Source organism: Lampris incognitus, chromosome 3 (assembly GCF_029633865.1).
Source record: "Lampris incognitus isolate fLamInc1 chromosome 3, fLamInc1.hap2, whole genome shotgun sequence".
Taxonomy (NCBI): domain Eukaryota; kingdom Metazoa; phylum Chordata; class Actinopteri; order Lampriformes; family Lampridae; genus Lampris; species Lampris incognitus.
This window is the reverse complement of record NC_079213.1, coordinates 654,138-668,873: the sequence shown is the minus strand read 5'-3', so window position 1 is coordinate 668,873 and position 14,736 is coordinate 654,138. Positions and strand designations below refer to the sequence as shown.

The 14,736-nt window shown below is 45.9% G+C and overlaps 1 protein-coding gene across 1 annotated transcript in view; it reads right to left on the bottom strand.

Moving 5' to 3' along the window:
• cpm (carboxypeptidase M) overlaps window positions 1–10,750 on the bottom strand; it is a 75,721-nt gene extending 64,971 nt beyond the window's left edge. The window contains exons 1-2 of the mRNA XM_056275673.1: window positions 10,621–10,750; window positions 5,009–5,171 (exon numbers count right to left, since the gene is read on the bottom strand). Coding sequence (XP_056131648.1) covers window positions 5,009–5,171 — 163 coding nt within the window. The 5' untranslated portion in view covers window positions 10,621–10,750. The remainder of the gene's footprint in view (window positions 1–5,008; window positions 5,172–10,620) is intronic.
• Between the last annotated feature and the right edge of the window lie 3,986 nt (window positions 10,751–14,736).

Below are 14,736 nucleotides of genomic sequence, written 5' to 3'. Positions count from 1 at the left end.
GAGCCAGCTGGTGTCCCAGATTAACTGTAATTAGCTTAGAGATCAGTCAGACTCTACTCCTCCTCCTCCTTCATCACCAACACAACAGGAAGGAGGTCAAAGGTTAGAGCGTGCTGACAATAGCCACCCAGACAGGATTACACTTTGACTTGCAAATTATCACAATCTAGCAACACACACACACACACACACATACACACAGAGGATGGTTGCCGTGGTGACGGCACTGGGGACACCAAAGTTCTCTGTTGGTTGAGTTTATCAGTTAACTGTCAACTTGTGTGTCTCACGCTCGTTCAGTCTCACTCTCTTTGTTTCTCTCTCTCTTTCAGTCTGTCTCTGTCTCTCTTTCACTCTGTCTCACTCTGTCTCTCTCTCTTTCAGTCTGTCTCTGTCTCTCTTTCAGTCTGTCTCACTCTGTCCCTCTCTCTTTCAGTCTGTCTCTGTCTCGCTGTCTTTCTGTCTCACTCTGTCTCTGTCTTTCAGTCTGTCTCTGTCTCTCTCTCTTTCAGTCTGTCTCTGTCTCTCTCTCTTTCTGTCTCACTCTGTCTCTCTCTCTTTCAGTCTGTCTCTGTCTCTCTTTCACTCTGTCTCACTCTGTCTCTCTCTCTTTCAGTCTGTCTCTGTCTCTCTGTCTTTCTGTCTCACTCTGTCTCTGTCTTTCAGTCTGTCTCTGTCTCTCTCTCTTTCAATCTGTCTCTGTCTCTCTCTCTTTCTGTCTCACTCTGTCTCTCTCTCTTTCAGTCTGTCTCTGTCTCTCTCTCTTTCTGTCTCACTCTGTCTCTCTCTCTTTCTGTCTCACTCTGTCTCTCTCTCTTTCAGTCTGTCTCTGTCTCTCTCTCTTTCTGCCTCACTCTCTCTTTCCGTCTCACTCTCTCTTCCTGTCTCTTTCTGTCACTCATTTTCTCTGTTACTCTCTTTCCCCTGCTCTGACTGTCTCTCTTTCTCTTTCTCTCTTGTCCCTTCTGTCTTTCTGTCCATCTTTCTCCAGCTTTCTCCGTTTATCTTTCCCCCGTCCTCTGTCTGTGTCTCACTAGGCGGGTTTCTCCTGTCCTCTATCTGTGTCTCACTCGGCGGGTTTCTCCTGTCCTCTATCTGTGTCTCACTAGGTGGGTTTCCCCTGTCCTCTGTCTGTGTCTCATTAGGCGGGATTCCTCTGTCTGTGTCTCACTAGGCGGGTTTCCGCTGTCCTCTATCTGTGTCTCACTAGGCGGGTTTCCCCTGTCCTCTGTCTGTGTCTCACTAGGTGGGTTTCCCCTGTCCTCTATCTGTGTCTCATTCGGCGGGTTTCCCCTGTCCTCTGTCTGTGTCTCACTAGGCGGGATTCCTCTGTCTGTGTCTCACTAGGCGGGTTTCCCCTGTCCTCTATCTGTGTCTCACTAGGCGGGTTTCCCCTGTCCTCTATCTGTGTCTCATTCGGCGGGTTTCCCCTGTCCTCTGTCTGTGTCTCACTAGGTGGGTTTCCCCTGTCCTCTGTCTGTGTCTCACTAGGTGGGTTTCCCCTGTCCTCTGTCTGTGTCTCACTAGGTGGGTTTCCCCTGTCCTCTATCTGTGTCTCACTAGGTGGGTTTCCCCTGTCCTCTGTCTGTGTCTCATTCGGCGGGTTTCCCCTGTCCTCTGTCTGTGTCTCACTAGGCGGGTTTCCCCTGTCCTCTATCTGTGTCTCATTCGGCGGGTTTCCCCTGTCCTCTGTCTGTGTCTCACTAGGCGGGATTCCTTTGTCTGTGTCTCACTAGGCGGGTTTCCCCTGTCCTCTATCTGTGTCTCACTAGGCAGGTTTCCCGTCCTCTGTCTGTGTCTCACTAGGCAGGTTTCCCATGTCTTCTGTCTGTGTCTCACTAGGCAGGTTTTCCCTGTCGACCTCGTGCCAGCGTCTGAACTTTGTAAAGACCACCTCGTGCCAGCGTCTGAACTTTGTAAAGACCACCTCGTGCCAGCATCTGAACTTTGTAAAGACCACCTCGTGCCAGCGTCTGAACTTTGTAAAGACCACCTCGTGCCAGCGTCTGAACTTTGTAAAGACCACCTCGTGCCAGCGTCTGAACTTTGTAAAGACCACCTCGTGCCAGCGTCTGAACTTTGTAAAGACCACCTCGTGCCAGCGTCTGAACTTTGTAAAGACCACCTCGTGCCAGCGTCTGAACTTTGTAAAGACCACCTCGTGCCAGCGTCTGAACTTTGTAAAGACCACCTCGTGCCTGCGTCTGAACTTTGTAAAGATCACCTCGTGCCAGCGTCTGAACTTTGTAAAGACCACCTCGTGCCAGCGTCTGAACTTTGTAAAGACCACCTCGTGCCAGCGTCTGAACTTTGTAAAGACCACCTCGTGCCAGCGTCTGAACTTTGTAAAGACCACCTCGTGCCAGCATCTGAACTTTGTAAAGACCACCTCGTGCCAGCGTCTGAACTTTGTAAAGACCACCTCGTGCCAGCATCTGAACTTTGTAAAGACCACCTCGTGCCAGCGTCTGAACTTTGTAAAGACCACCTCGTGCCAGCATCTGAACTTTGTAAAGACCACCTCGTGCCAGCATCTGAACTTTGTAAAGACCACCTCGTGCCAGCGTCTGAACTTTGTAAAGACCACCTCGTGCCAGCATCTGAACTTTGTAAAGACCACCTCGTGCCAGCATCTGAACTTTGTAAAGACCACCTCGTGCCAGCGTCTGAACTTTGTAAAGACCACCTCGTGCCAGCGTCTGAACTTTTTGCCATATGTGAGTTTTTTCGAACGTCACGTGTTTCCATTACTTGTTTTCTACTTCGCATTTCAAATTGTGCATTAAGCAGGTTAATGGAAACCCACTTCCTGTCTCTGTCTGTCTCTCTAGAGGGAAAACCCACTTCCTGTCTGTCTGTTTCTCTGGAGGGAAAACCCACTTCCTGTCTGTCTGTTTCTCTAGAGGGAAAACCCACTTCCTGTCTGTCTGTCTCTCGAGGGAAAACCCCCTTCCTGTCTGTCTGTTTCTCTAGAGGGAAAACCCACTTCCTGTCTGTCTGTTTCTCTAGAGGGAAAACCCACTTCCTGTCTCTGTCTGTCTCTCTAGAGGGAAAACCCACTTCCTGTCTCTGTCTGTCTCTCTAGAGGGAAAACCCACTTCCTGTCTGTCTGTTTCTCTAGAGGGGAAAACCCACTTCCTGTCTGTCTGTCTCTCTAGAGGGAAAACCCACTTCCTGTCTGTCTGTTTCTCTAGAGGGAAAACCCACTTCCTGTCTGTCTGTTTCTCTAGAGGGAAAACCCACTTCCTGTCTGTCTGTCTGTCTGGAGGGAAAACCCACTCACTGATTCTGTCTGTCTCTCTTGAGAGAAACCCACTTCCTTTCTCTGTCTTTCTCTCTGGAGGGAAAACCCACTTCCTGTCTCTGTCTGTGTCTCTGGAGGGAAAACCCACTTCCTGTCTCTGTCTGTCTCTGGAGGGAAAACCCACTTCCTGTCTCTGTCTTTCTCTCTGGAGGGAAAACCCACTTCCTGTCTCTGTCTGTCTCTGGAGGGAAAACCCACTTCCTGTCTCTGTCTTTCTCTCTGGAGGGAAAACCCACTTCCTGTCTCTGTCTTTCTGTCTGGAGGGAAAACCCACTTCCTGTCTGTCTTTCTCTCTGGAGGGAAAACCCACTTCCGGTCTCTGTCTTTCTCTCTGGAGGGAAAACCCACTTCTTGTCTCTGTCTTTCTCTCTGGAGGGAAAACCCACTTCCTGTCTCTGTCTGTCTCTCTTGGGGGGAAAACCCACTTCCTGTCTCTGTCTGTGTCTCTGGAGGGAAACCCCACTTCCTGTCTCTGTCTGTCTCTCTGGAGGGAAAACCCACTTCCTGTCTCTGTCTTTCTCTCTGGAGGGAAAACCCACCTCCAGTCTCTGTCTGTCTCTCTGGAGGGAAAACCCACTTCCTGTCTCTGTCTGTGTCTCTGGAGGGAAAACCCACTTCCTGTCTCTGTCTGTGTCTCTGGAGGGAAAACCCACTTCCTGTCTCTGTCTTTCTCTCTGGAGGGAAAACCCACTTCCTGTCTCTGTCTTTCTCTCTGGAGGGAAAACCCACTTCCTGTCTCTGTCTTTCTCTCTGGAGGGAAAACCCACTTCCTGTCTCTGTCTGTGTCTCTGGAGGGAAAACCCACTTCCTGTCTCTGTCTGTCTCTCTGGAGGAAAAACCCACTTCCTGTCTCTGTCTTTCTCTCTGGAGGGAAAACCCACTTCCTGTCTCTGTCTGTCTCTCTGGAGGGAAAACCCACTTCCTGTCTCTGTCTGTCTCTCTGGAGGGAAAACCCACTTCCTGTCTCTGTCTGTGTCTCTGGAGGGAAAACCCACTTCCTGTCTCTGTCTTTCTCTCTGGAGGGAAAACCCACTTCCTGTCTCTGTCTTTCTCTCTGGAGGGAAAACCCACTTCCTGTCTCTGTCTGTCTCTCTGGAGGGAAAACCCACTTCCTGTCTCTGTCTGTGTCTCTGGAGGGAAAACCCACTTCCTGTCTCTGTCTGTCTCTCTGGAGGAAAAACCCACTTCCTGTCTCTGTCTTTCTCTCTGGAGGGAAAACCCACTTCCTGTCTCTGTCTGTCTCTCTGGAGGGAAAACCCACTTCCTGTCTCTGTCTGTGTCTCTGGAGGGAAAACCCACTTCCTGTCTCTGTCTTTCTCTCTGGAGGGAAAACCCACTTCCTGTCTCTGTCTTTCTCTCTGGAGGGAAAACCCACTTCCTGTCTGTCTTTCTCTCTGGAGGGAAAACCCACTTCCTGTCTCTGTCTTTCTCTCTGGAGGGAAAACCCACTTCTTGTCTCTGTCTGTCTCTCTGGAGGGAAAACCCACTTCCTGTCTCTGTCTGTCTCTCTGGAGGGAAAACCCACTTCCTGTCTCTGTCTGTGTCTCTGGAAGAAAAACCCACTTCCTGTCTCTGTCTGTCTCTCTGGAGGGAAAATGCAGTGTAAATATCTACCCTCTGTGTGTGTGTGTGTGTGTGTGTGTGTGTGTGTGTGTGTGTGTGTGTGTGTGTGTGTGTGTGTGTGTGTGTGTGTGTGTGTTTTACCCTGGACAGACTGGCCAATGCTGTACAGATGTGTGATGTTGGGGTAGGTTTTGTTGATGAAGAGGAGGTACTCCTCTACCTCGATGGTGTCATGGTAACGGAACTCTAAGCCCCTCCCAGGAGTCAGGAGCAGGAGCAGGAGAGACAGCATGACTCCGCCCATCTGAGAAACACACCAAACAAAACAAATGCACATCTAATCAGTTTGTCATTTACTTCAATTTTGATTTGATTTGACTGACTGTTGTCGTGTGTACACACGTCTGTACACACGTCTGTACACACATCTGTACACACGTCTGTACACACATCTGTACACACATCTGTACACACGTCTGTACACACATCTGTACACACGTCTGTACACACATCTGTACACACAAAGACCAACCGAGTCTGTTTTCACTCAGCAAGCCCAGACAACATCAACCTCATGTAACAATGATGTGGTAATGGTAGTACTGGTTACTGTAATGCTGTGGTACTTGGTAATAGTTGTTTGTCCCACTGGCCAAAAACCCCGCAAAACCCGCTAGCATCCGCCCTGGGCCGGGGTAGCAAGGCGGATGCTAGCGGGTTTTTGGCCAGTGGGACAGTGGTTGCGGTGATGGAAGAAGACGAGTAGTAGTAGAAGTTACTGAAGGAGGGTGAGGAGTAGTAGTAGTAGCAAGCGATAATAAGAGTAATGGTAGCCATGGCAGTAGTACTAATAGTAGTAGTAGTAGTAGGAGTAGTGGTAGTTGTAACAGTTGTAGTAGTAGTAGCGGTAATAATAGTTGTGGTAGAAGTAGTAGTAGCAGCAGCAGCAGCAGTAGTAGTAGTAACAGTAGTAGAGTAGTAGTAGTAGTAGTAGTAATAATAATAACTTTATTTATATAGCACTTTTCAAAACAATGTTACAAAGTGCTTTACAAAGAAGTAAAAGCAGACGGCAAAAATAAGAGTAAGACCAAATAAGTAAGAGTAAAAATAAAAACTCTAAATAAATGAAAACAAATATCCAACATTAGTAAAAGCTTTCATAGAGAGAAAAGTTTTAAGACGAGATTTGAAAGGAGCTTGGCTTGTCTTAGTTCAACAGGAAGAGAGGTCCATAGTGGGGGGCTCCAACAGCAAAAGCCAGATCACCCTTTGGGACAAACCGAGCCCGAGGAATAACCAGCAGGGCGCCATGTGTGGATCTTGATGGTTGAGAGGCTGTATACCAGGTCAATACATCACACACGTCTGTGGCAGCAAGACCATCTCAAGCCTAACATGTGGGCAATAACGTTTTAAAACCAATTCAAGATATAACAGGCAGCCGGTGTAGGGAGGCAAGCACAGGAGGGATATGGTCACGCCTCTGTCCCGGTAATAAGCCGAGCAGCAGCGTTTTGTACCAGCTGCAGACGGTGGAGGGCGCCCTTGCTGATACCAGAATAAAGTGCATTTCAGTAGTCGAGCCGAGAATAGATAAAAGTATGTACAACTTTTTGCAGATCGGCAACTCATAAAATGACCTAATTTTGGAGACTAGCTTGAGCTGGAGAAAGCCTGACTGAACAACATGTTTGATTTGATTATCAAAACCCAGGGTAGCACCGAATATGACCCCAAGACTCCTAGCAGCCTGCTCAAGTCCACCCGACAGACCACAAGATGAGCAACAAAAGGGCTGATAGAATTTTCGGGTATGAACAGAATGACCTAGTAGTAGTAGTAGTAGTAGTAGTACTAATTATAGTAGTGTTAAACAGCAGTAGTAGTAGGACTAGTTGTAGTTGTAGTAGAAGTAGTGATAGTAGTAGCAGTCTACTACCACTACTATCACCACTGTAGTAGTAGTAGTAAGTAGTAGAAGTACTGATATAGCAGTAGTAGCAGTAGAAGTACTAATAGTAGTAGTAGTAGTAGTAGTGGTAGTAGCAGAAGTATTAATAGTAGTGGTAGTAGTAGAAGCAGTACTAGTAGTTGAGGTAGTAGTAGAAGTACTAATAGTAGTAATGTTAAACGGTAGTCGTAGTAGTATTATTAGTAGTAATAGTAGAAGTAGTGATAGTAGTAGTAGTAGTAGCAGTAGTAAAAGTACTGACAGCACCAGCAGCAGTAGTAGTAGAAGTAGTAGTAGTAGTAGCAGTAGAAGGAGTGATAGTAGTAGAAGTAGTAGTAGTAGTACTAGAAGTACTGATAGTAGTAGTGTGGTCAGAAACAAAAAGAAACCAGACTGAAATGTGAAAAAACAAGTTGACAAAAGCACGGAGGCAAAACTACTGGTTTAACTGGAGAACTACTGGTTTAACTGGTGAGCAAACTACAGGTTTAACTGGAGAACAACTACTGGTTTAACTGGAGAACAACTACTGGTTTAAGTGGAGAACAACTACTGGTTTAACTGGAGAACAACTACTGGTTTAACTGGAGAACAAACACTGGTTTAACTGGAGAGCAAACTACAGGTTTAACTGGAGAACAACTACTGGTTTAAGTGGAGGGCAAACTACTGGTTTAACTGGAGAACAACTAATGGTTAAAGTGGAGAACAACTACTGGTTTAAGTGGAGAACAAACTACTGGTTTAACTGGAGAACTACTGGTTTAACTGGTGAGCAAACTACAGGTTTAACTGGAGAACAACTACTGGTTTAACGGGAGAACAACTACTGGTTTAAGTGGAGAACAACTACTGGTTTAACTGGAGAACAACTACTGGTTTAACTGGAGAACAAACACTGGTTTAACTGGAGAGCAAACTACAGGTTTAACTGGAGAACAACTACTGGTTTAAGTGGAGGGCAAACTACTGGTTTAACTGGAGAACAACTAATGGTTAAAGTGGAGAACAACTACTGGTTTAAGTGGAGAACAAACTACTGGCTTACCTGGAGAGCAAACTACTGGTTTAAGTGGAGAACAAACTACTGGTTTAACTGGAGAACAACTAATGGTTAAAGTGGAGAACAACTACTGGTTTAAGTGGAGAACAAACTACTGGCTTACCTGGAGAGCAAACTACTGGTTTAACTGGAGAACAACTAATGGTTAAAGTGGAGAACAACTACTGGTTTAAGTGGAGAACAAACTACTGGCTTACCTGGAGAGCAAACTACTGGTTTAAGTGGAGAACAAACTACTGGTTTAACTGGAGAACTACTGGTTTAACTGGAGAGCAAACTACAGGTTTAAGTGGAGAACAAACTACTGGTTTAACTGGAGAACTACTGGTTTAACTGGAGAACTACTGGTTTAACTGGAGAACAAACTACTGGTTTAAGTGGAGAACAAACTACTGGTTTAAGTGGAGAGCAAACTATTGGTTTAAGTGGAGAACAAACTACTGGTTTAACTGGAGAACTACTGGTTTAACTGGAGAGCAAACTACAGGTTTAACTGGAGAACAACTACTGGTTTAACTGGAGAACAAACACTGGTTTAACTGGAGAGCAAACTACAGGTTTAACTGGAGAACAACTACTGGTTTAAGTGGAGAGCAAACTACTGGTTTAACTGGAGAACAACTAATGGTTTAAGTGGAGAACAACTACTGGTTTAAGTGGAGAACAAACTACTGGCTTACCTGGAGAGCAAACTACTGGTTTAAGTGGAGAACAAACTACTGGTTTAACTGGAGAACTACTGGTTTAACTGGAGAGCAAACTACAGGTTTAAGTGGAGAACAAACTACTGGTTTAACTGGAGAACTACTGGTTTAACTGGAGAACTACTGGTTTAACTGGAGAACAAACTACTGGTTTAAGTGGAGAACAAACTACTGGTTTAAGTGGAGAGCAAACTACTGGTTTAAGTGGAGAACAAACTACTGGTTTAACTGGAGAACTACTGGTTTAACTGGAGAGCAAACTACAGGTTTAACTGGAGAACAACTACTGGTTTAACTGGAGAACAAACTACTGGTTTAACTGGAGAACAACTACTGGTTTAACCAGAGAACAAACTACTGGTTTAACCAGAGAACAAACTACTGGTTTAACAGGAGAACAAACTACTGGCTTAACTGGAGAACAAACTACTGGCTTAATTCGAGAACAAACTACTGGTTTAACTGGAGAGCAAACTACTGGTTTAACTGGAGAGCAAACTACTGGTTTAACTGGAGAGCAAACTACTGGTTTAACTGGAGAACAACTACTGGTTTAAGTGGAGAACAAACTACTGGCTTAACTAGAGAGCAAACTACTGGTTTAAGTGGAGAACAAACTACTGGTTTAACTGGAGAACTACTGGTTTAACTGCAGAGCAAACTACAGGTTTAAGTGGAGAACAAACTACTGGTTTAACTGGAGAACTACTGGTTTAACTGGAGAACAAATTACTGGTTTAACTGGAGAACAACTACTGGTTTAAGTGGAGAACAAACTACTGGTTTAACTGGTGAGCAAACTACTGGTTTAAGTGGAGAACAAACTACTGGTTTAACTGGAGAACTACTGGTTTAACTGGAGAGCAAACTACAGGTTTAACTGGAGAACAACTACTGGTTTAACTGGAGAACAACTACTGCTTTAACTGGAGAACAACTACTGGTTTAACTGGAGAACAACTACTGGTTTAACTGGAGAACAAACTACTGGTTTAACAGGAGAACAAACTACTGGCTTAACTGGAGAACAACTACTGGTTTAACTGGAGAACAACTACTGGTTTAAGTGGAGAACAAACTACTGGTTTAACTGGTGAGCAAACTACTGGTTTAAGTGGAGAACAAACTACTGGTTTAACTGGAGAACTACTGGTTTAACTGGAGAGCAAACTACAGGTTTAACTGGAGAACAACTACTGGTTTAACTGGAGAACAACTACTGCTTTAACTGGAGAACAACTACTGGTTTAACTGGAGAACAACTACTGGTTTAACTGGAGAACAAACTACTGGTTTAACAGGAGAACAAACTACTGGCTTAACTGGAGAACAAACTACTGGTTTAACTGGAGAGCAAACTACTGGTTTAACTGGAGAGCAAACTACTGGTTTAACTGGAGAGCAAACTACTGGTTTAACTGGAGAGCAAACTACAGGTTTGACTGGAGAGCAAACTACAGGTTTAACTGGAGAACAAACACTGGTTTAACTGGAGAGCAAACTACAGGTTTAACTGGAGAACAAACTACTGGTTTAACTGGAGAACTACTGGTTTAACTGGAGAGCAAACTACAGGTTTAACTGGAGAACAACTACTGGTTTAACTGGAGAACAACTACTGGTTTAACTGGAGAACAAACACTGGTTTAACTGGAGAACAAACTACTGGTTTAACTGGAGAACTACTGGTTTAACTGGAGAACAAACTACTGGTTTAACTGGAGAACAAACTAGTGGTTTAACTGGAGAACAAACTACTGGTTTAACTGGAGAACAATCTACTGGTTTAACTGGAGAACAAACTACTGGTTTAACTGGAGAACAACTACTGGTTTAACCAGAGAACAAACTACTGGTTTAACCAGAGAACAAACTACTGGTTTAACCAGAGAACAAACTACTGGTTTAACTGGAGAACAAACTACTGGTTTAACCAGAGAACAAACTACTGGTTTAACTGGAGAACAAACTACTGGTTTAACTGGAGAACTTTCAAGACAAATCCTGGAGTATTTCCCGAACATAGACTCACTTTTGGTTTTGTGCAGTTTAGTTTTCAGTTCATCATTAGAAAGAAGCCTCCTGTTATAAAAGGAAAGCTGAAGAACTTGAAAACTTGGTTTCACTGAAGCTGGTTGTCATTAGACAGCTCCGTGTTTTCAGGTCTTCACTTGGTTTAAAGAGGATTCTCATTTCTTCTTCATTCATTGGTGGTTTCTCAACAAGTCCGTTTAAAGTTATTGTTGATATTTACCAGAGTAGAACTGAAGCCCTCCGTCTGTCGGCCCGACTCTAATCCAAACAACGGGACTTGATCCGCTCTCTCTCTCTCTCTCTCTCTCTCTCTCTCTCTCTCTCTCTCTCTCTCTCTCTCCTCTCTCTCTCTCTCTCTCTCTCTCTCTCTCTCTCTCTCTCTCTCTCTCTCTCTCTCTCTCCTGTCTTTTTCTGCCTCTCTGTCTCTCTTTCTCCCCCCCCCCTCTCGCTCTCTCTCTCTCGCTCTCTCTCTCGCTCTCTCTCTCCTGTCTTTTTCTGCCTCTCTGTCTCTCTTTCTCTCTCTCCCCCTCTCTCTCTCTCTCTCTCTCGTTCTCTCTCTCTCTCTCTCTCTCTCTCTCTCTCTCTCTCTCTCTCTCTCTCTCTCTCTCTCTCTCTCTCTCTCTCTCTCTCTCTCTCTCGCTCTCTCTCTCTCTCGTTCTCTCTCTCGCTCTCTCGCTCGTTCTCTCTCTCTCGTTCTCTCGCTCTCTCTCTCTCTCTCGCTCTCTCGCTCTCTCTCTCTCTCTCTCTCTCTCTCTCTCTCTCTCTCTCTCTCTCTCTCTCTCGCTCTCTCTCGCTCGTTCTCTCGCTCTCTCTCTCGTTCTCTCTCTCTCTCTCGCTCTCTCTCTCTCTCTGCCTCTCTGTCTCTCTCTCTCTCTCTCTCTCTCTCTGTCTCTCTCTGTGTGTCAGTCTGTCTGTCTCTGTGTCTGGGTGGAGTTACTTCTACTGTGACGGTTCTCTGGCGCACCACCCATCTCTCTCTCTCTCTCTCTCTCTCTCTCTCTCTCTCTCTCTCTCTCTCTCTCTCTCTCTCTCTCTCTCACACACACACACACACACACACAAAACCAACGTGTATGTCGAAATGACACTCGTGACGTCCCAGTCCACCTTTACTGGGGTATTAATTTGGTTTCTTCGACATTTTGTCCATTGAGAAAATAAGAATATAATCCATGACGTCATCATCAAACAGGAAGGAAAACACGACTCGGCAGTTTGAGTGACCGCACACTTGGAAACGTAGAAACGAGACGGAAGAATTGCAGCCAGGTCAATGGCGCCCTCGTGTGGCTGGAAGGAAACTACAAGTAATTGTATAAACGCAACCAATGGTTCAAATATGAGCCAAAAAGATAACTTTGTTTGAATCTGAACGCACTCCTAACATTGGTGATCCGCAAACAGCACTTAATCAACCTTTACATTTGTATTTCAAATTATATTTTCAACGTGAGACAGTTTCATACTGAAGACTGAAGTAGTGTCTTGATGCATGCTCAATAATAATAATAATAATATTACATTTTATTTGTATAGCACATTTCATCATCAGAGACCATTTCAATAATCCAGGTAATAACATCACCGAAGGTAGAATCAGTTCATCTGGGCACAACGTTTATTGACAGATATGTTTCATCACTCAACCAAGCGATCTCTTCAGTCTCACCTGGCCGCAGGTGTCCCCACCCTTATAAACAATACAGTACAATACAGTTGCCTAAGAACCCAAACCATCGACCAGTTTTATATGCAAATATGGGTGTGACCACTAACTAGAGTTTCGATGGCCATGTGTAGTGTTCACAGAGGGTTGGGGAATAGTTGCAATCACAGCGTTGTGATTGCAACTATGTCCTTAGGCAACTGTATTGCACTGTATTGTGTATAAGGGTGGGGACACCTGCAGTCACTGTACTGTGTATAAGGGTGGGACACCTGCAGTCACTGTATTGTGTATAAGGGTGGGGACACCTGCAGTCACTGTACTGTGTATAAGGGTGGGGACACCTGCAGTCACTGTACTGTGTATAAGGGTGGGACACCTGCAGTCACTGTATTGTGTATAAGGGTGGGGGACACCTGCAGTCACTGTACTGTGTATAAGGGTGGGACACCTACAGTCACTGTACTGTGTATAAGGGTGGGGACACCTGCAGTCACTGTACTGTGTATAAGGGTGGGGACACCTGCAGTCACTGTACTGTGTATAAGGGTGGGACACCTGCAGTCACTGTATTGTGTATAAGGGTGGGGACACCTGCAGTCACTGTACTGTGTATAAGGGTGGGACACCTGCAGTCACTGTACTGTGTATAAGGGTGGGGACACCTGCAGTCACTGTACTGTGTATAAGGGTGGGGACACCTGCAGTCACTGTACTGTGTATAAGGGTGGGACACCTGCAGTCACTGTATTGTGTATAAGGGTGGGGACACCTGCAGTCACTGTACTGTGTATAAGGGTGGGACACCCTACAGTCACTGTACTGTGTATAAGGGTGGGACACCTGCAGTCACTGTACTGTGTATAAGGGTGGGGACACCTGCAGTCACTGTACTGTGTATAAGGGTGGGACACCTGCAGTCACTGTACTGTGTATAAGGGTGGGACACCTGCAGTCACTGTACTGTGTATAAGGGTGGGGACACCTGCAGTCACTGTACTGTGTATAAGGGTGGGGACACCTGCAGTCACTGTACTGTGTATAAGGGTGGGGACACCTGCAGTCACTGTACTGTGTATAAGGGTGGGGACACCTGCAGTCACTGTACTGTGTATAAGGGTGGGGACACCTGCAGTCACTGTACTGTGTATAAGGGTGGGGACACCTGCAGTCACTGTACTGTGTATAAGGGTGGGGACACCTGCAGTCACTGTACTGTGTATAAGGGTGGGGACACCTGCAGTCACTGTACTGTGTATAAGGGTGGGGACACCTGCAGTCACTGTACTGTGTATAAGGGTGGGGACACCTGCAGTCACTGTACTGTGTATAAGGGTGGGACACCTGCAGTCACTGTACTGTGTATAAGGGTGGGGACACCTGCAGTCACTGTACTGTGTATAAGGGTGGGGACACCTGCAGTCACTGTACTGTGTATAAGGGTGGGGACACCTGCAGTCACTGTACTGTGTATAAGGGTGGGGACACCTGCAGTCACTGTACTGTGTATAAGGGTGGGACACCTGCAGTCACTGTACTGTGTATAAGGGTGGGGACATCTGCAGTCAGTTGAAACTGAAGAGGTCACTTATGCCCCTTTTCCACTACATGGTACCGGCTCGACTCGACTTGACTCGACTCACAGTGTCGTTTTCCATTACCGTAACAGTACCCCTCAGTGTAGCTGGTCTGCATTGATTTTGGTACGCACTCCGGTTTTTTGGGAACCCCGACAAAGGTGGTACCAGAAAAGGGGTAACAGTTACCAACATGCTGGTAATTTCCAGTAATGGAAAACGAAAAGTCGAGTCGAGTTGAGCCGGTACCATGTAGTGGAAAAGGGGCATTTGATGAGTGATGAAACGTGTCTGTCAATAAACGCTGTGTCCAGATGAACTGATTCAGCCAGTTTTGATATTCTTACCTGGATTATTGAGTTTACTTCAAGACATTTTAACTCATTCCGGTGAGGATTGTCCTACTTAAACTTGTATGTGAGTACGAGCAAACGGCGCGTAAAATGTCAGACTACAGGAGCCACCTGAGATTCTGCCTCAGATGCGGACAGAGCGGGATTACACACAAGAGCCTGCAAATGAAATCTTCGGTCAAGGGCCACCGAGCTAACCAGATCCTCCAGAAGGCACAGAGCTAGCTGTTGAATGAACGGGTGAGACAAACTAATTTTACCATCAACGCTTTGAAAGCCAAAGAGGAGCTGATCCAACAGAGACTCACGTCATGTCTAGATGAGACCACTTTGCAACGTGTGATTGAGTTCACGGATGAGGCTCGTCTAGCTCAACGTGGAAAGTCAAAAACCAGGCAGCAAAAGAAGTTCACCCTACTTTCTGCACACCAAAGACATCAGCAGACAACGGACGGCTACCTCAATGGCAGACAGAAACAGACGCCAGTCACACGCCGGCAATGTGGACAAGTGGGTGA